This window comes from Podarcis liolepis (genome assembly GCF_965112155.1).
Source record: "Podarcis liolepis genome assembly, chromosome: 12".
In the NCBI taxonomy this organism is placed as follows: domain Eukaryota; kingdom Metazoa; phylum Chordata; class Lepidosauria; order Squamata; family Lacertidae; genus Podarcis; species Podarcis liolepis.
The window spans coordinates 8,586,258-8,606,358 of record NC_139563.1 but is presented as its reverse complement, the minus strand read 5'-3'; the positions used below and the strand labels follow the sequence as shown (position 1 = coordinate 8,606,358).

General features: G+C 44.6%; 1 protein-coding gene across 5 annotated transcripts in view; it reads right to left on the bottom strand.

The window, feature by feature from the left end:
• Window positions 1-20,101, bottom strand: part of CRHR2 (corticotropin releasing hormone receptor 2) — a 210,135-nt gene that overhangs the window by 10,202 nt on the left and 179,832 nt on the right. For all 5 annotated transcript variants that reach the window (XM_083467114.1, XM_083467115.1, XM_083467117.1 and 2 more), the window contains 2 exons: window positions 9,031-9,166; window positions 5,048-5,089 (listed from right to left, as the gene is read on the bottom strand). In XM_083467114.1, the coding sequence (XP_083323240.1) occupies window positions 5,048-5,089; window positions 9,031-9,166 (178 nt within the window). The remainder of the gene's footprint in view (window positions 1-5,047; window positions 5,090-9,030; window positions 9,167-20,101) is intronic.

Genomic DNA, 20,101 nt, shown 5'->3' with positions numbered 1-20,101 from the left:
CATTGCCATGGAGAAGGGGTGGTTTGCATCAGGAAAGGACGGAAGGGGAAGGGAAGGCTTAAACCAAACACTCACCTCTTTTCCTCGAACACCCCCCCTAACTGCTGTGATTTCATTATATTTCAAAAATTCATCCTACCGCTCTTCAGCACAACAGCATTTTGTTGTAAAAACCACTTCCGACATCAGGAGGAGGTGGTGTTGCAGGCTTCATGCCCCCAACACGTGCGCGGAGGCTGGCTCCCAGGCCCCGCGCGATCAGGGGAAATCCTGGGGCCATGTCATCCCCTGAGCCAGCCAGTCGGCTGGCTCGGGGTGTGTGGCTTGCCTCATTTAAGGCAAGCGCAGCCTGGGATCTCCCTCTTTGGCTGCTCAGCTACGTTGGTTTTCCCATGCGCCCGCCCTTCAAGGTTCCCCTTCTGACCTTGCTATGGACCTTGGTTGGTCGCCATTGAGGGGCCTGGTAGGAATTTTTTCCACTTGGCAAATTGGCACCGGCCATTTGGTTTTTTTGCCTACCTCGTAGCAAATCGTCACAACTTCTTGGTTTGGCGGTTAGGCATTGGTAGGGGTATTGCTATGTAGATGTGTTGGGGGGGGGAGCACCATCACCTCCCCCAAATATTGAAGGGTAGTCCGGTAAAGGATTCTGGGGGGCTTGGCCTCGTCCAAAGCCTATGGAGGTCAGGGCCTAAAGTGCGCCCCCGAACAGTGACCCCGGGGGAGTCCCTAGTTGATGGGCATCCCCAGGGTTCCCCCTGCTGGTGGTTAACCCTTCCCGGTCTTCAAGCAAACAGGCTGAAGCCAGATAGTCAGATAGGACCAATGCCTAAGCCAATACTGCTCTTTTCCTGTAACCAATAAAGTTGTGGCCAATTTTAGCCCATTAACCTAAAATAATGGTGTCATGTGTCTTTATTCCTACCGGGGAGAGGCGGGAACTCGCCAGGCAAATTCTAAAACAGGGTAGAGGAACCTTTTCAAATTCCAGGGCTACATCCCACCCCCGGCTCAGGAGGGCAGGGTATAAATAAATTATTATTTATTATTGTTGTTGTTGTTGTTGTTGTTGTTGTTGTTGTTGTTGTTGTTATCCAGGCAAGCAAGAAGCATTATCACAGTCCAAGAGCACATGCCAGCTAGACAAAAGCACTCAAAGAGACCCTGGAGCATGGATGGTGAGAGGTGGCCCTCATGAGTGTGTGTTTGTGTGTGTGTGCATGAGAACAGGCCCCCTGGTGGGATGTGGGTCTTTGGCATCTGGACAAGCATTCCAACCCTTGGTGCGGAACCCCGACAAAATAACATTATCTTGTTTTATCCCATCTTCTTTCTCTCTCTCCTGTGTCTGGAGTGACTCACATAAGTGTGCCATTGAGGGACTGAACAATGCAAAGAGGAAGCGGCAGCCTGGTAAGCTGGAGAAAGCCGCCAAATGTGGTGGGTTGACATAGGAAGGACTTGCCTCCTTATTTGTATGTTTCAAGAAGCCTTAGAATAATTGCAAGCGCCAAGCAAGAGGCACATGGAAAAGGCCTTTCTACTTTGCACAGGGCGGCAGGTGGAGAGCAGGGAATCACGCGGGCAGAAAGGGAAGCAAATGAGTCCCGAAATTATCGCAATCAAATGCTGTTATACCTGGCTAATGGGATGGAATGGGTCAACTCAGAAAAGGCAGAATGGAAAGAGAAGAACGGTGCTGTTGCTAATGGCTCTGAAAAGTCCTCCGCGCAGGGAGAGGGGAGAAAACTATTAGGGTGTTGCTCTGCTTGAGTGGAGGGGATGAGCGCTCAATTCATGGCTCCGTGAAGGAAGATGGGAAACTTCTCCCCAGAGTGCAAAGGGATTAAACGGCCTGCAGTGAGGAAATGGGAGCAAGATGTGTGTGCATGTCTGTATAGAAGCCAGCTTTAAAACTCTTGTTAAAGCAAATGGTTCTTGCAAAGTTCTTACTCGGCAAATGTACAAACAGTGGAAGATGTTGTTGCATTGTCAGCCAGAGAGTCGGGGAGCTGTTTTCCCAGAGAGTGCGCCACCACCAGAAGATCATGTAGGAAGTTGCCTTTGCTGTTGTTTAGTCCTTTAGTCGTGTCCGACTCTTCGTGACCCCATGGACCAGAGCACGACAGGCACTCCTGTCTTCCACTGCCTCTCACTGTTTGGTCAAACTCATGCTGGCAGCTTCGAGAACACTGCCCAACCATCTCGTCCTACGTCGTCCCCTTCTCCTTGTGCCCTCCATCTTTCCCAACATCAGGGTCTTTTCCAGGGAGTCTTCTCTTTTCATGAGGTGGCCAAAGTACTGGAGCCTCAGCTTCAGGATCTGTCCTTCCAGTGAGCACTCAGGGCTGATTTCCTTAAGAATGGATCGGTTTCATCTTCTTGCAGTCCATGGGACTCTCAAGAGTCTCCTCCAGCACCATAATTCAAAAGCATCCATTCTTTGGCGATCAGCCTTCTTTATGGTCCAGCTCTCGCTTCCATACATCAGTACTGGGAAAACCATGGCTTTTACTATACAGACCTTTGTTGGCAAGGTGATGTCTCTGCTTTTTAAGATGCTGTCTAGGTTTGTCATTGCCCTTCTCCCAAGAAGCAGGCGTCTTTTAATTTCGTGGCTGCTGTCACTATCTGCAGTGATCATGGAGCCCACGAAAGTAAAATCTCTCACTGCCTCCATTTCTTCCCCTTCTATTTGCCAGGAGGTGGTGGGACCAGTGGCCATGATCTTCGTTTTTTGATGTTGAGCTTCAGACCATATTCTGCGCTCTCCTCTTTCACCCTCATTAAAATGTTCTTTAATTCCTCCTCACTTTCTGCCATCAGGGTTGTGTCATCTGCATATCTGAGGTTGTTGATATGGAAGTTGCCTTATTCTGAGTCAAATACCTGGTCTAGCTCAGTATTGTCTACACTGGCTGCCACAGGCTCTCCAGTGTTTGGGGCAGAGGGCATTCCCAGTCCCACCTGGAGATGGCAAGGGGAGGGGACTGAACCATAATCCCTCCCTGTAATTTTGCATTTGCTATATCCATTTACTCCAGTTTCCTGGTGTGCACGCTTGTTTGCTGCATCTGAACTCTACTTTTTGAGATGTACCACATTTTTCCGTGTATAAGACGCCCCCATGTATAAGACAACCCCTATTTTTTTAACCCCAAATTAAGAAATTAAGTTGTTTAGCTTTTTTGGGGTGGGGGTGGGGGAGGTAACTTCCGCCAATCGCTCACCCGCCTGCCCCGCCACTGCCGATCTCTTGCCACAACAACTGCCAATCTCACACCTCTCCACAGCCACCAATTGTCTGCCCGCTCGCTGCTGCCAACATCCCACCCACCCACTTGCCGCAGCCGCCAATCGCCTGCCCAATTGCTGCAGCCACAGCCAATCGCCAGCAGGTCTTGCTGCAGCCACCAATCACCCACTCAATTGCTGCTTCCAGTCTCCTGCTTGCTGCTGCCATTAATTGCACATCCCTCCTCTGCATTCACTATCTAAGACAACACCCAAATTTTGCCTATTATTTTTAGCAAAGCCATTTCCGAGCTCGGGAGGAGAGGGGATTGCGGGCTACCCCCTCCCACACACGCAGGGGCTGGCCTTTGGCCCCCGCGAGATCCAGGGAATCCCCGGGCGTGTCTTTGACCCGGACCACCAATCGGCGGGCTGGGGAGGCGTGGCCTAGCCTACTTAAGGCCAGGCACGCCCGGGGACCGCCCTCTTTCCCCTTTCCAGCTGAGTGGTTTTCCCATCAGACCCACCCTTAGGCTTAGCTAGCTATGACCTTGCTATGGACTCCGGTTGGTCGCCGCATGGGGCCTGGTAGGAATTTTTCCAACTTGGCGCACTTTTAGCCTTTTGGTTTTTTCGCCTACCTCGTAGCAAACGTCACAACTTCCGCGGTATTGGCGGTTAGGCATTGGCAGGGGTTATTGTTATGCAAATGAATGGGGGGAAGGAAGCGCCATCACCTTCCCCCAAGGAAAAGGGTAGTCCAGTAGAGGACTCTGGGGGGGGGCGTTGCCTTGTACGAAACCTAGGGAGGTAAGGGCCTCTGGCACGCCCCCGAGCGGTGACACCCGTGGGATCCTAGTTGGCGTACTTCAACAGGACTCCCACGGCTTGTGGATAACCCTTCTCCATGCCGGGTAGTCGAAAGGAGCCAATGCCTAAGGCCAATACCTTTCAATTCTGTAATCAATAAAGTTGTGGCCTTTTTATGCCCATTAACCTTAAATAACGTGTCCAGTGTCTTCATTCTACATGGGGGCGGGGACTTGCCACGCAAAAAGCATTGTCTTATACACTGAAAAATATTATATACAGTGGATGCTCGGGATGCGAACGTGATCTGTGCGGGATGCACATTCGCAACCCGTAGCTTCTCAACCCGCGTCTGCGCGCACACAGGTTGCGATTCGGCACTTCTGCGCATGTGCAAAGCATGATTTAGTGCTTCTGCACATGCATGACTGCCAAAACCGAGAAGTAACCCGTTCTGGTACTTCTGGGTTTCAGTGGTCCGCACCTCGAAAAAACGCAACCTAAATCGGCTGTAACCCGAGGTATGACTGTATTTCAAAGCAAAGGTTTGGAGTGTAGATATGGATTCAGAATGTTTTGCCAGATTTTTTTTTGGGGGGGGGAGGAGTTAAGATTGTGCATATCAAGGGGCTGTGAGGATAACATCCGTAATCGGATGTATGTTGCAGATCCGCCAAGCATGCTGAAAATCCTGAATTGACCCAGCCCAGGAAGCTATGAAGCAACTGACTTGCCTGGTGTCTCAATCTCTCCTATGTGGATTGGAAATAATTTCATAGAATTGCAATGTATTGCTCAACCTGGGGCTCAAACCCACAACCCTGAGATGAAGAGTCTCACGGGTTACTGACAGAGACTTCCCTCATAGAGTGGCTGGGAAGACAAACATAACCAAGACTGGACGTTCCTTTTTCTATTAGGAAGCACAACGTCTCCATTTTGATATAAAATACCACCATCTTTTTATTAATGGATGGTGCAGACAGAGAATAATGAAACTTACCTCTCCATTTAAGAAGCAGTAAAACACAGACACAAAAAAGCCCTAGAAGAAACAGAAAGATATCGGTATGAGGTTATTTTCCTCCCATTGCAAAAGAGGATAGGAAGATGCATGAAAAAAGGCTGGAATATTAGGGGGTGAACATCACAAAGCCCTCCCTTTTTTCACTTCTGATGTCCCTCAGCCAATATTCCTCTGCCAACAAGTTGATTCTTGAGTCGTTGCTTTATTGAGATACATCTCAAAGTAATGCTGTGTTATCTAGCGATCCTTAATATTGTCCAGATTAGGGGTGCCTAACCTGGAGACCCCCAGATGCTGTTGGACTAGAACTCCATTCGTATGTTAAAAAAAGAAAGTATCCCATCTCCAGCTAGTCTCCAGGTGGCTATGAGAGAGCAATAAAAACAGAGTAAAACAGAATAAAACAAACACTTCTGATCATGGGCCTTGTTGCCTTGAGGGCCACAGGTCAGCCCTGCCTGGTCTAGATCTATGGCTGGCTGTTCATAAATTGGTTTGGAGGACAAATCTCTTTAACCGGACATTACATCTTTGAAATCATGTATATATCACAGATGGTTGCTACATAAAGCCCGACACCACTTCTATAAGTGATATATGAGGCTGCCCTTGAGACTGACCCAGGAACTCCAGCGGGTTTCTCCCTCACAGGGTCCTCGCTGCAGGATCACATTCACCCAGTGCAAGCTATACCAGCTGCACTGGCTCCTGGTGGAGTACAGGATCAAGTTTAAGGTGCTGGTTTTAACCTTCAAAGCCCGATACGGCCTAGGACCCTCGTACCAACGGGACCGCCTCTCCTGGTATGTCCCACGGAGGACCTTATGGTCTTCAAACAAAAACATCTTGGAGATCCCGGGCCACAGAGAGGTTAGGCTGGCCTCGACCAGAGCCAGGGCTTTTTCGGCTGGGGCCCCGATCTGGTGGAACACTCTGTCACAAGAGACCAGGGCCCTGTGGGACGTGACATCTTTCCGCAGGGCCTGCAAGACAGAGCTGTTCCACCAGGCCTTTGGCCAGGGCACAGTCTGACCCCCTCTTCTGGTAATCCTCACAAAACTCTAGCTCAATGGTTGCCGTTAATTTGATTCTGAACTGATTTTAGAATGAATTGATTAGAATGCTGTGTTACTTTTATTGTTGTTAGCCGCTCTGAGCCCGGCTTCGGCTGGGGAGGCGGGATATAAATAAATTTTTATTATTATTATTAAGGCAACACCATTGTCTGATCTACCTTGGCATGGTCTACTCTGACAGGTAGTGATTCTCCAGGATAAAGAGCAGGGATCTTTCTTATAATCTCTTACGGGATCAGACACAACTGGAGATGCTAGGATCTGAAGCTGCAGCCTGCTGTGTGCAGATCAGGTGCCCTGAATTATGTTTTTTTCCTAACTTTGTGGCCATTTCCTTGCAACTGGAAAGATGCAAAACCTCTCAGGGAACGTTTGTTCGTCGTATCTAAATGGTTTTGGATTGCCTTGACATTCCCCAGGAGCTTCCGCTGCAGTGGGTATCCCAAATGTGCTTACATTTTCCATTCTGGGCAAAATAGAATTCACTTTAATTTTTTTCCATTTTTTCATTCTTAAGTTCAGTTGCCCACATTTGTTGTTGTTGTTATCACCACCACTATTATTATTATTATTATCATTATTATTACTTGCCAAGTAAGTGGTTTACATGTATAAAACCAATTCTTAAAAAACCCACACAATTAAAATACACAATATAACAGTTTCATCAATAAATTAAAATAAACATTCACAACTAAAAGATATGCAACACATCACTTTGTGTGGGTTTTTTTTTAAAGTCCTCTTGCAAACCTATCAGCATTGAAGAAGAAGAAGAAGAAGAAGAAGAAGAAGAAGAAGAAGAAGAAGAAGAAGAAGAAGATGATTTTGGATTTGATATCCCGCCTTTCACTCCCTTTAAGGAGTCTCAAAGCGGCCAACATTCTCCTTTCCCTTCCTCCCCCACAACAAACACTCTGTGAGGTGAGTGGGGCTGAGAGACTTCAGAGAAGTGTGACTGGCCCAAGGTCACCCAGCAGCTGCATGTGGAGGAGCGGAGACACGAACCCGATTCCCCAGATTACGAGACTACCGCTCTTAACCACTACAACACACTGGCTAATTTCTCCCAATGGACACTCATTTGTAAGCAATTTTGCCTAATATACACAAGATGGCAAAGCCATTTCCCCAAGTGTGATGCATTTTGTATGAATTTCTGGTTTCCACAACTAAGAAAACTCGCCACATCTCAGGTTGTAGGGGAAGATAGATGAAGGACTCCATAGTGGAATAGTGTTTCCAAGCTGGTTCAATTCTGACTGCTGGCTGCCCAGAGCTTTGCAAACTCTCTGAATTCCAGGGCCTTGAAACAAACTGGTCACCAGTGCAACTGGTACGAGATCAGTGCGCCATATTCTGGGTCTTGCCAGAATCCTAGTATCTGCATTCTTGGCCAACTAAATTTTTTAAAAACTAACTTTAAGGGCAGCCCTACACAGACTATAGGGACATGGGTAGCGCTGTGGGTTAAACCACAGAGCCTAGGACTTGCTGATCAGAAGGTTAGAGGTTCAAATCCCGTGATGGGGTGAGCTCCTATTGCTCAGTCCCTGCTCCTGCCAACCTAGCAGTTCGAAAGCACGTCAAAGTGCAAGTAGATAAATAGGTACCGCTCCGGTGGGAAGGTAAACGGTGTTTCCGTGCGCTGCTCTGGTTCGCCAGAAGTGGCTGTGTCATGCTGGTCACATGACCCGGAAGCTGTACAACGGCTCCCTCGGCCAGTAAAGCGAGATGAGCGCCGCAACCCCAGAATTGGCCACAACTGGACCTAACGGTCAGGGGTCCCTTTAATTTTTACACAGACTGTATTACAGCAGTCCAGCCTAGAGCTGATTAGGGTAAAAATGACTGAGGCAAGTTCTATTTCCTGGAGCTGGTGAAAGGCAATAGAGACCACCACTTCCAGCTGAGCAACCAGAAAACCTCTGGATTCAGAAAAATGCTCAAGCTGTGAGCCAAGTCTCAGTTCCCTTTTTCATGTGAACGTGTTACCCAGGGACAATCAGGGCAGAGAAATGTTAGCTAATCTTGAACTGGCCCTAACCGAAAAGTAAAACCCATTTGATTCTTGTCTGGATTTTGACAACTTAATTGCAGATGCTTTGGGGAACATTCACTCAACAACAACAACAACAACAACAACAACAACAACAACAATAATACTTTTTATTTAAACCCCACCCTCCCTGGCCAGAGCTAACACCAATAAAATTAAAATAAAACATAATAGGGGGAAACAAACAAACAAACAAACAAGCCAGTTTATTAAAATACGTGTTAAAATACAATTTAAAATGCAGCCTCATTTTAATAGTAGCCCATAAATCAAAACCATAAGGGGAGGGAAACATAAGGGTCAGACTGAGTCCAAACCAAAGGCCAGGCGGAACAGATGTCAAGTCCCATAGGGCCCTAGTCTCTTGTGACAGAGCGTTCCACCAAGTCGGGGCCAGTACTGAAAAGGCCCTGGCCCTAGTTGAGACCAATCTAACCACTTTGCAGCTTGGGATCTCCAAAGTTATTTGTGGACCTTAAGGTCCTCTGCGGGGCATGCCAGGAGAGGCATTCCCGTAGGTACAAGTGTCCTAGGCCACATAGGGCTTTAAATGTCAAAACCAGCACCTTAAACCTGACCCTGTACTCCACCGGGAGCCAGGGCAGCTGGTAAAGCACTGGATGAATGTGATCCCGCAGCAAGGACCCCGTAAGTTATAACCCATCCACAGTCCGTGAGGTATTTCTCTTGGCTATCCTTCCTTGTCAGTCACCCTGACTGCGAGCTCTAGCGGTCAACAGAGTGACACACTTGTCAAAGCTGAGCCAGTTTAGGCAATTACCATGACTGTGCCCATTTTGTGTTTTTCTTTTAACACCCCTTACCTGAAAAGACTGCAAGAAGGAATTGAAGTAGATGAAAAATATCTGGGAGATATCATCTTCCCCGGGGTTGACGAAGAAAAGCATGTAGGTAATACCCAGAAGAGGCAGAAGAACTAATGTTGCTTTGACGGCCTTCCTGTTAAGGGGAGATCAAAGGGAGAAAGTTCACAAAAATGGCAGAAAATGAGAACATTGTTGGAGGGCACCATCTCACCAATGAAACACTGAAATTGCATGTTTAGTGAATGAGACTGGATTTGCCTGACTTGTGGTAGTTTCTAAGCTATGTGTGGGATGAAAGCCCACTGAAATTCCAGAATTTCAGACAATGAGGCTCAGGAGATTCCCAAATAGCTTGTGCCATCATTTGTTCACCCACTTTTTATAGAGAATCTGGACAACGTTATAGCCAAACGTTCAGCCTGCTTTATCGCTTCATGTTCAGGGTGGCTGGGAGTTTAGGGATGAAGCCAGGGAGTTGAAGCCTATGAACCCAACAATGTTGACTCTGATCTTGCTCAAGTCAATACTGACACAGCCAGGGATAAATGAGTCGGACAATTTCAGTTTCTTGTCTGGTCCCCATTTTTAAACCTATTTCCCCACATTTCCACATCAGTTTGAGATTTATAAGAAAGTAACTGGGAAAACTAACCAGAGTTTTAGTTCTGATTTATCCCAATAGACACATATTTGTATGGAATTTTGCCTAATATACACATTTTTGCAACACAGTTTTCACCATTATATGCATTTTTGTGCACATTACTTGGCCAGAGAACTACACTGCAAAATTCAGAGAAGGGTGAATTTTGAATGGTGGCTGTGTTTTGGTTCACATATTTGTTCATGGAGTGCAAATTAGGTAGGTTTACCTCTAAATGTGAACTGAATTGAATCCCCCCCCCCCCCATTCCTAACTCTGTCCAAAGAATAAATGGAAAATAATAGATTTAAAGGTCTGGGTAATTTTTTTAGGTCTCTGCTAGTGCTAAAAAAAGGAGACTCAGTGGTGCCAGGCATACCACTCCCAAAGCACAGTTCTCCAATTCAGGTGCTACCACTGAAAAGGCCCTGTTTGCACTTGGGAAACTGGGCATTCCTCTGCAAGGTCCTAATTCACTTGCCTCGGTTACACGTGTGGTAAAAACAAACTTCCAAAGAGCTGATCTATACATTTCACAATGTAGTGGTATAATCCTGGGACTGTACTGTTGGTATTAAAGGGTTAAGAAGCTCTAATCAAGGCGCTCTAGTCACTGAGCAGCTGGAGGTCGTTAAGCTTTCTGGAATGTGAGTTTGTATAAATAGTCAACTCACTCCTGTGTTTGCCCTTTTTCTTCCTACCTTTTCCCCCCTTCCTTTTTCTTTTGGAGCGTGTTTGCTGAAACGTGTGATTCTTCACCAGGGTTTTTTGTTTTGTGTAAATAAACCTTTTATTTGAGTTCCAAACCGCTTGCTCCAAGATTCCTTTGTTGAAAAGATGCTGACTCTCCAGTCCTTCTTGAGCCGCTGTGCGAAATGCTCTGCTGTAATGGGACATTGTGGCATCGGAAGCGCACTGGACATTTGATAAGCATTAAACTAATTAAAGTTTAATGGGACAGGTTATGGCTGTTTGTACGTCAAGAAGGAGATAAGGAGTGCAGTTCAGAGTGATTTATGCAAGGACTGGAGCGAAGACAGAAGCGGTTGCCGACAATGAAAGCCTTCAAAGCAGCTTGAGTCCTGCAACGTGCCTAGGAAAAGTTTTAAAGAGGCACTGCGCAGTTTGTACTCGCTGGAAGACGTCTTATTCCTCGAGGAGCCACCTCAGCAGCTGGGAGACGGTCTACAGGTCTGTGAGTATCGTTCCTAAGCCCCAGGGAGGATGGCAGAGTCCCAGGAAAGTTTTACTGTCCCCTTTACGCGACTCAATGGGAAAAATTGGCAAGATTGGAAGGCTAGAGTAAGGCTTTGGTTGCAAGCAAAAGAGTTGTGGAGTTGTACTGAAGCACCGCCTTTACAGGCAGCTGCAGACGCGTCTGCAGAAGACAAAGCAGCAGCGGCAGCTTCACAGAAACGCGACAGGAAAGCCCAAGGTCTACTAGTTTTGGCAGTGGGACCAGAGCAAATGCCTTATGTTTCTGAGTTAAAGAACACGCATGAGGTCTGGACGGTTCTGCAGCAGTTAAATTCCAGAAATACTGCGGGGGCCAAGATCCATGCTACAAGGTGTTTGTTTGATTTACGTCTCCAACCGGGAGCGTGTGTGAAAGAACATATTGCCAAAATGGTGTCTGCCTTTAATCAACTAAGACAGCTGGGCATTCCTTTCTCTATGGAGCAGCAGTCATACATTTTGTTGTCTTCTCTTGATAAAAGCTATGAGACTCTAGCTTTAACTTTGGAAGCTATGCCTTCATTTGAATTAACCCTTGAATACATTTCTTCTCGACTTGCTGATGAACAGGACAAAAGGCAAAGAGAAAGAGGTTTGTCTTCAAAGGGGAGTTATGCTGTGCCTAAGAGTGGGGATGCTGAGTTTGAGAACCCAGTAAATGCTTTTGCAGCTAGACACTGTTTTCGCTGTGGTTCCTCTTCCCATTTAATCAGGAATTGTACACGTGAACCTGGTCAAGACAGCACCAAGGCCGTTACCCCTAGTTACCAGATAAGGAGTTCCAGGGGACGTCGAAGAAGAGGAGGAGGTCGTGGCTACTCCCACAGCACACAGCACATGGCTTCAGCAATGGCGTTGATGCAAGGGCGTGGCCAAGGCAGCAATCTACGCTGGTTGATCGACAGTGGTGCATCTCATCACCTGGTGGCGCCATCTAGTGTCCGTTTGCAGAATTGCAGACATTTGCAAACCCTTAAAGTTGTGACAATGGCAGATTCAACTAAACGTTCCTTAGAGACCGTAGGCACAGTGTTTTTGAAGTGTTTGCAAACAGAAATTGATGCCTACGTGCTAAAGGGAATGAAGGGGTGTATTTTGTCTGTGTCAGAACTTGATAGAAATGGGTTTAAAACTGTGTTTGAAAATGGGGTTTGCACTATTTCAAAGAATAACGTATCTCTTTTGCAGGTGGAATGCAGAAATGGGTTATATTATTTTGAGACAAGTCCAGATGAAGTTGAACAGGTTCATGCTGGTTGTGTGAACTCACCTACCCATAATTCTTGTGTTCATTTATGGCATCGCCATTTGGGACATATTAATTTTCAGTATGTTAAAAGACAACCTGAATTATCAGAAGGGTGCAAATTGAACAAATGTGCTAAGTATTTGGATTGTACTGCATGCAAAAGGGCGAAGGTTCATAGATGCAGCTATCCCAGTTCAAATAGGAAATCTGACGACTTCCGGTCGGTGCCAGCGCTTAATGGCGGTCCTACCTCCGAGCTCCGGAGAAGGACTGCTTCGCAAGTTCGGGTCTTACCCGCTACGGCAAGCGGGGGACCCCTAAAATCTCAGGCGCTGAAGCCTGAGAACAAGGAGACTCGGTGGGCACCTTTGCGCCCCCCGGTACCGTGAAAGAGCCTTTTTAAAGGCTACGGATCGACATCGGGAGAGAGCGCGGTGCTGAGAGTCGCTACCCAGCCTGCGAAGTGAAGCCGCGTCGCCATAAGCGGAGAGCGCCGATTCCTTCCTGAAAAGAAAATTTGGACTGAATTCCCGTGAGTAAGAGCTGGAAAATAATCGGGACCCTTTAAATTTTAAAAATTGGGCTAAAAACGGGGAGATTTAAACAAAGGAAGTCTGCCTCCCCCCGACTGCATGAAAGTGAAAGCAACGGAACTCTAAACTTGCATCCGTTTAAACCCGCTCTTTGATCAGCTAAACCGGACATTTAGACCTTTGATCTCCCCTCTAGCTAGCAGGGCAGAGGGGAGGTGAATTTGATCAATAACTGCATGATCTATTGGAAGTAAAAAACCTCTGCTGTCTCACCCATTTGAAAGCATGAAACGGTCTGCCTTCTTAGCACACTGAACTGACTTTTCCCTGTGAAGTGATACTTTGATACAAAGTTTCCACAGTGCCTGGCTACTGTATAATACAAGAAGAAACAGCATAAACTGGGCAACTGTGGCAATTTGAAGTTACAAGTTCTTAGTAACATTGACTTTGACTGTGTTAATCTCCTTTTTTACATCTTGGACAGTCTCCTTTGTTTTCGTATTTGGAAATTTTGCTCTATGGCCATTTTGATTTGCTCCCTCTAGAGGATAAAGTAAAGTCCGGCACGGCCTAAGACAGTGGAATTTTCCAAGGGAGAATAAATCCCTTGGGAATTGACCTTGACATGAGTGGCTCACAAGAAGAGATAGTTACAAGAGCCAAGACCAAGCAACAACAACAACAACAGCTGCAGCAGCAACAGGTAAAGAAAAGAGGCTCAATCTCAGGCGCAACAGCCGGATCAGCAGGAACAACAGGACAAGACAAAGGAGCAGCCGTCTCTATGGAAGCTGTGACAGATGCCCTGCTCAAGATAAACCAAACTCTGGAGTCTTTGACAAAACAGACTTCAGAGAACACACTAAAATTAACAGAAATTTCAGCAAGATTAAACCAGAATACAGAATCTATAAATAAATTGGTGGAGGAAAACGCCACCACGCGCCAAATTGCGGAAGATGCCAAAGCCACTGCTGGAGAGACACAGGAGAAGTTAGAGCCGATTGCCAAGAAGGTCTATGAGCATGATGCAACTTTGGCCTTGTGGGAGTTACAGAGGAAAGAGAGAAACTTAAAATTAAGACTGATTCCGGAGAATGAAAGAGACAACCTTGTGGAATATTTGACACGGGAGTTTGCGGATTGCTGGGACCTTGAGGAAGACGAATTCAAAATTACAACTGCCTTTAGATTGGGTAAAAAGCAAGACAGAAAGACCCCGAGAGACTGCTTGATCACACTCAGATCCAAGGAGGAAAGAGACAAAATACTAGGACTACACTTTGAAAAGGCCTTGCAAATCGGAAATTCAGCTGTACAGATCTTCAAAGACATCCCAAAATACATTCTGGACTTAAGAAACTTCTACAAGGACTTGGCTCTTTTGCTAAAGAAAAATTCTATCCGCTTCAGGTGGGAGTTCCCACAAGGACTGTCATTCGACTACAAGGCAAAGAAGGTGAAAATAAAGACAATCCAAGACAAGGACAAATTTTTGGCAAGAAATCAGGAGGACCTCCAGAAGGGGACTGTGGATCCGCTTGCAGAACAGAGGAGAGCACTAGAGATTTTGAATCTCTCGATTGGACAAAGACCACCACCATCAGAAGAAGAGCAACAACTTGGAGCTGTTGGAGGAGTTTAGAAAAATAACAAGATGGCCTTGCAATTTCTTAGTTGGAATTGCAATGGGCTCAATGGGCCTTTGAAGAGAAGACAGGTATTTCATATATTGAACAGAGAACAATTGGACCTGATATGTCTACAAGAAACACATATAACCAGAGCCCACAAAAGACTACTCATAAATAAAAGGCTAGGACAAGAATTTATTTCATCAGATAAAGTCAAGAAAAGAGGAGTTGTAATATACGTGAAAGAGAAATGGGCCCCAAAAATGATATTCAAGGACGAACAAGGGAGATATCTGGCAGTGGAGATACAAATACAAGGAGAAAAACTTCTAGTGGTTGGAATTTATGCACCAAATGAAGGCAAATCTGACTTCTTTAAGAGACTCCATGAAACCCTCACTGACTATCTGGATTACAATATGATAATCATGGGAGACATGAATGGCGTGGTCTCCACCAATATGGACAAGGCACAAAGACTAACAGTTAGCAAGGAAGGGAGACTCCCTAAGACTTTTTTTGAAATGACAGAAAATATGGACTTGATAGACATATGGAGAACAAGGAACCCTCTGGAGAGAGAGGGAACTTTCTTCTCCCAAGCAATGATGACCTGGACCAGAATCGATCAAATCTGGGTTACTAGTGGAATGGCCCCAAAGATTAAGAAAGTGGAAATCTGCCCAAAAACTTGCTCCGACCATAACGCCGTGAAGATGGAGATGAAACTCACAATAACTGGTCAATTTAGATGGAGAATGAATGACACCCTCTTTCGAGATAAGGAGATTCTCACGAAGGCCCAAAAGACCCTAAAAGACTATTTTGAAATAAATTTGAGGACCGACGTGGAGAAAAGAGTGATCTGGGACGCAAGTAAAGCGGTTATGAGAGGATTTTTGATTCAACAAAATTCAATAAAGAGGAAAAAACAAAATGAGAAAAAAGAGAAGATTTTGGAAATGATAAAGGAAGGAGAGAGAAAATTAAGAACAAAACCAAAATCTCAGGACATTTTAAGAGAGATCAAGTTATATCAAACACAATATATGGAATTGATGAACCAAGAGATTGAATGGAAGATAAAGCAAATGAAGCAAAAGACTTTTGAATCAGCAAATAAATGTGGCAAACTTTTGGCATGGCAACTGAAGAAAAGGCAGAAACTAAATACAGTTACAAGCCTAGAGGTGGATGGAAAGAATATATCTAAACCTAATGAAATTAGAAATTGCTTTTTAAGTTATTTCAAAAAACTCTACACTCAAGGCCCGCAAAATGAAGAAGATATAGACAAATTCCTTGGAAAATATGGATTACAAAACATCTCTCATCAAAGTAAGATGGACTTGAACCAGAGAATCTCAGAACAAGAGATAGAGGCTGCCATTCAGAATATGCAACTGGGCAAATCTCCGGGACCAGATGGACTGACTTCCAGATACTACAAATCGCTGAAGGAATGGCTGACTCAACCACTAAGAGAAGTTTGTAATGAGATCCTTGAGGGAAAAAGGGCACCTGAATCGTGGAAAGAGGCATATATTTCACTCATACCAAAGTCAGAGACTGAAAAGACCCAACTCAAGAACTACCGCCCAATATCACTCCTTAATGTGGATTACAAAATCTTTGCAGACATTTTGGCAAAAAGATTTAAAAGGGTCTTGATGGAGAAGATTCATAAAGACCAAGCAGGTTTTCTCCCTAAAAGACACCTGGCAGACAATGTAAGGAATGTAATAGACATTCTGGAAAAGCTAGAGGTGAATATAAACACTAAAGCAGTATTGATCTTTGTGGACGCGGAGAAAGCTTTTGACAATATTTCTTGGAGTTTTATGAGGAAGAATCTTCATGGGATGAGGGTAGGCCAGGGTTTTGAGAATGGTATGGCTGCAATATATTCTGAACAAAAAGCTAAACTGATTGTAAACAATGTTGTGACTGAGGAACTTAAGATAGAAAAAGGAACACGACAGGGGTGCCCGATTTCCCCATTACTTTTTATTTCAGTTCTGGAAGTGTTGCTGAACATGATAAGAAATGACCAGCAGGTCAAAGGTGTGCAGGTCGGAGCTAAACATTATAAGTTAAGAGCGTTTGCAGATGACCTAGTATTGACTTTGCAAGAGCCAAACACTAGTACAAAAAAGGTTTTAGAAATAATACAACAGTTTGGCCAGGTAGCTGGATTTAAGTTGAACAAGCAAAAAACTAAAGTTTTAGGGAAAAACTTAACAGATATGGAAAAGGAGAAATTTCAAGAGGAAACAGGTTTGACTGTGGTAAAGAAGGTGAAATACCTAGGGGTTTACTTAACATCTAAGAATGTGAATTTGTATAAGGACAACTATGAAAAATGTTGGTCAGAAATTAAAAAAGATCTAGAAATATGGTCAAATTTGAAACTGTCAATGTTAGGCCGAATTGCAGTAATTAAAATGAATGTATTGCCTAGAATGTTATTTTTGTTTCAGACCTTGCAGATTCTTGACAAGATGGAATGTTTTAAGAGGTGGCACAAAGACATTTCGAAATTTGTCTGGCAGGGCAAAAAGCCCCGAATTAAATTTAAGATATTGACAGATGCTAAAGAAAGAGGGGGTTTTGCCCTGCCGGACCTAAAATTGTACTATGAGGCAGCAGCTTTTTGCTGGCTGAAAGAATGGATGCTCCTCGAGAACACGGACATCTTGGATCTGGAAGGTTTCAATAATGCTTTTGGTTGGCATGCATATCTTTGGTATGATAAAGTTAACAGTGCCTTTAAAAATCATATTGTTAGAAAAGCATTGTTTAATGTTTGGATAAGATATAAAGATCTATTGGAAAATAAAACCCCTAGATGGGTGTCACCAGTGGAGGCTAAAGCAGTGAAGAAACTCAATATGGAGGTCGGATGGCCGAAGTATTGGGAAATTTTAGAACAGGATGGAGATAAGTTCAAACTACAAAGTCAGGAGAAATTGAAGCATAAAGTAGAAAATTGGTTCCAATATCGTCAAATAATGGAATTTTTTAAACAGGACAGGAAAATCGGTTTCCAGGTGGAAAAATCAAAATTAGAAACCGAACTGTTAGAACCCAATACTAAGAATTTATCTAGAATGTACAACTTGCTGTTGAAATGGAACACACAGGATGAAATAGTTAAATCGGCTATGATTAAGTGGGCTCAGGATGTTGGACATAACATTATGTCAGCTGACTGGGAATGGTTATGGAACACCGGTATTAAATTTACGGCATGTAATGCCTTAAAGGAAAACATCATGAAAATGGTATACAGGTGGTACATGACCCCAGTCAAGCTGGCAAAAATCTATCATTTGCCCGATAATAAATGTTGGAAGTGTAAAGAGACTGAAGGTACCTTTTATCACCTTTGGTGGACATGCCCGAAGATTAAGGCCTTCTGGGAAATGATCTACAATGAAATGAAAAAGGTACTTAAATGTACCTTTCCTAAAAAACCAGAGGCCTTTCTCTTGGGCATTGTCGGCCAATTGGTGACAAAGAAAGATAGAACTTTTTTCATGTATGCCACAACAGCAGCAAGAATACTCATCGCAAAGTATTGGAAGACACAAGATTTACCCACTGTGGAAGAATGGCAGATGAAAGTGATGGACTATATGACACTGGCCGAGATGACAGGCAGAATCCGTGACCAACGAAAAGAGACGGTGGAAGAAGAGTGGAAAAAATTTAAAAGCTATCTTAAGGACTACTATAAACTTAAGGAATGCTAAAATGTTGTGGTTTCCAGAAGCAAAAGGGTACAGGGATACAAGGCTAGACTATAAAAGAGGACTAAGATGATAGAGATTGGAAAGTAACAATTGGGAGTTGCTAGTTGAATTATGGTCATTGGGATGCAGAGAGGGGGGGTATGGGGAAGTCCAAGAAAAGAGGTTTATGAAAATATGTTTGAAACTATACGTGTATGTTTGTCATTTTTAGTGTTTGTTTGTTTTTCTTAAAAATGTTGTAAAATCAATAAAAATTTTATATAAAAAAAAACAAATAGGAAATCTGACAAAGTATTCCAACTTGTGCATATGGACCTATGTGGCCCAATGCCTGTTGCTAGCATGGGAGGTTCGAGGTATGCACTGTGTCTCTCAGATGACAAAACAAAGGTTACATGGTTTTTTCCTCTCAAAACAAAAGCAGATACTGCAGAAACAGTTAAAAATTGGGTTCATGCAGTAGAACTTGAATTCGGTACTAGAGTTCTTGCTTTTCAAACAGACAGAGGGTCTGAATTTACCGGGTCTGTGTTGCAGAATTTCTTTAAGAAAAAGGGAATTAAGCATCGTCTGTCTACACCTTATTCTCCCCAAGAAGGAGGCGTGGCCGAACGTAAGAACAGGGTTCTGCAAGAGTTGGCAAACTCTATGTTGTTTGATGCTAAACTTCCTCAAAGTTACTGGGCGGAAGCCTGGCAGACGGCTACTCATGTTCTGAACCGAGTATATAATTCGGTAATTGATACTACGCCATATTTTGCTTTATATGGGAAGAAGCCCAAAGTTAATTACTTTCGGGTGTTTGGATCTCAAGCCTATGTACTTATCCCAAAAGCGTTAAGGAAAAAGGGAAGTCCAAGGACTAGGAAACTCATCTTTTGTGGGTACGAACCACACGCCAAATCTTGGAGGTTCGTGAACCCAGATGGGGATACTACAAGAGTGGTCCTCAGTAGGAGCGCTGAATTTTGTGAGCAATCCGGATGGACTCACTTACATGCTAACCCTGACATTTTGAGAGATGATTTAGGCATTTATGCTGAGAAAGAAAGTCCAGAGGGTGATGAACCAGAAGGGGACGGTGCACATGGTTCAGATGCAGATTCTGACCAGGCACAAGGTTCTTCTCCTAAGGTAGAAAAGCCAGAATCTAAGAGTGCTCCAACATCGCCAGTCATTAGGCCTAGCAGACAGCAAAAGCGAAGCAGGTCACCTGCAACACCAAGCCCAAGGGAGGTATCTAAACGGAGGTCTTTATCCCTAGAGGCACGTCCAGACATAAAGTCTGAGACAGATTCTGACAGCCAACGGTCAGAGGGGGCACAAGAGGAGCAATTGCGCAGGTCAAAACGTGCCACAAAGGGCAAGCCGCCAGAGCGGTTTAAGGTGACAAGTGTATACGTAAATATGGCACAGTGTGAGCCAGATAGCTATATGGAAGTACAACAGCTTCCAAGCTCAGAAGCCGCAAAGTGGCAGGAAGCAATGGAAAAAGAGATGGCTTCAATGAAGTCTCTCGGTGTGTTTACAAGTACAGAGCTTCCAAAAGGGCAACAAGCTGTAGGTTGTTGATGGGTATATCGTTTAAAGCCCACAACTACTGAGGAGTTGCAATATAAGGCCCGACTAGTTGCAAAAGGGTTTTCGCAGCGCAAAGGAGTTCACTATTCTCAAATTTATGCCCCTACTTCAAGATCGGAGTCATTAAGAATGCGTTTAGCCTCTTCAGCTAAGAAGGGAAATAAACTGTTTCATTTTGATGTCAATGTGGCTTATTTAAATGCAGACTTACAGGAGGAAGTCTATATGACGCCACCACCAGGTTTTGAAGGAGACAAGCCAAACCAGGTCTGGCGCCTACACAAATCCATTTATGGGTTGAAACAGTCCGCCCGTAATTGGAATTCCTGCTTAAACGATGCTCTAGAGAGCATGGGGTTCAGAAAGAGCGCAGCAGATGCGTGTCTTTATCTAAAAGGCTCGGGATGTGAACAAGAAGCAGTCTTGATATTTGT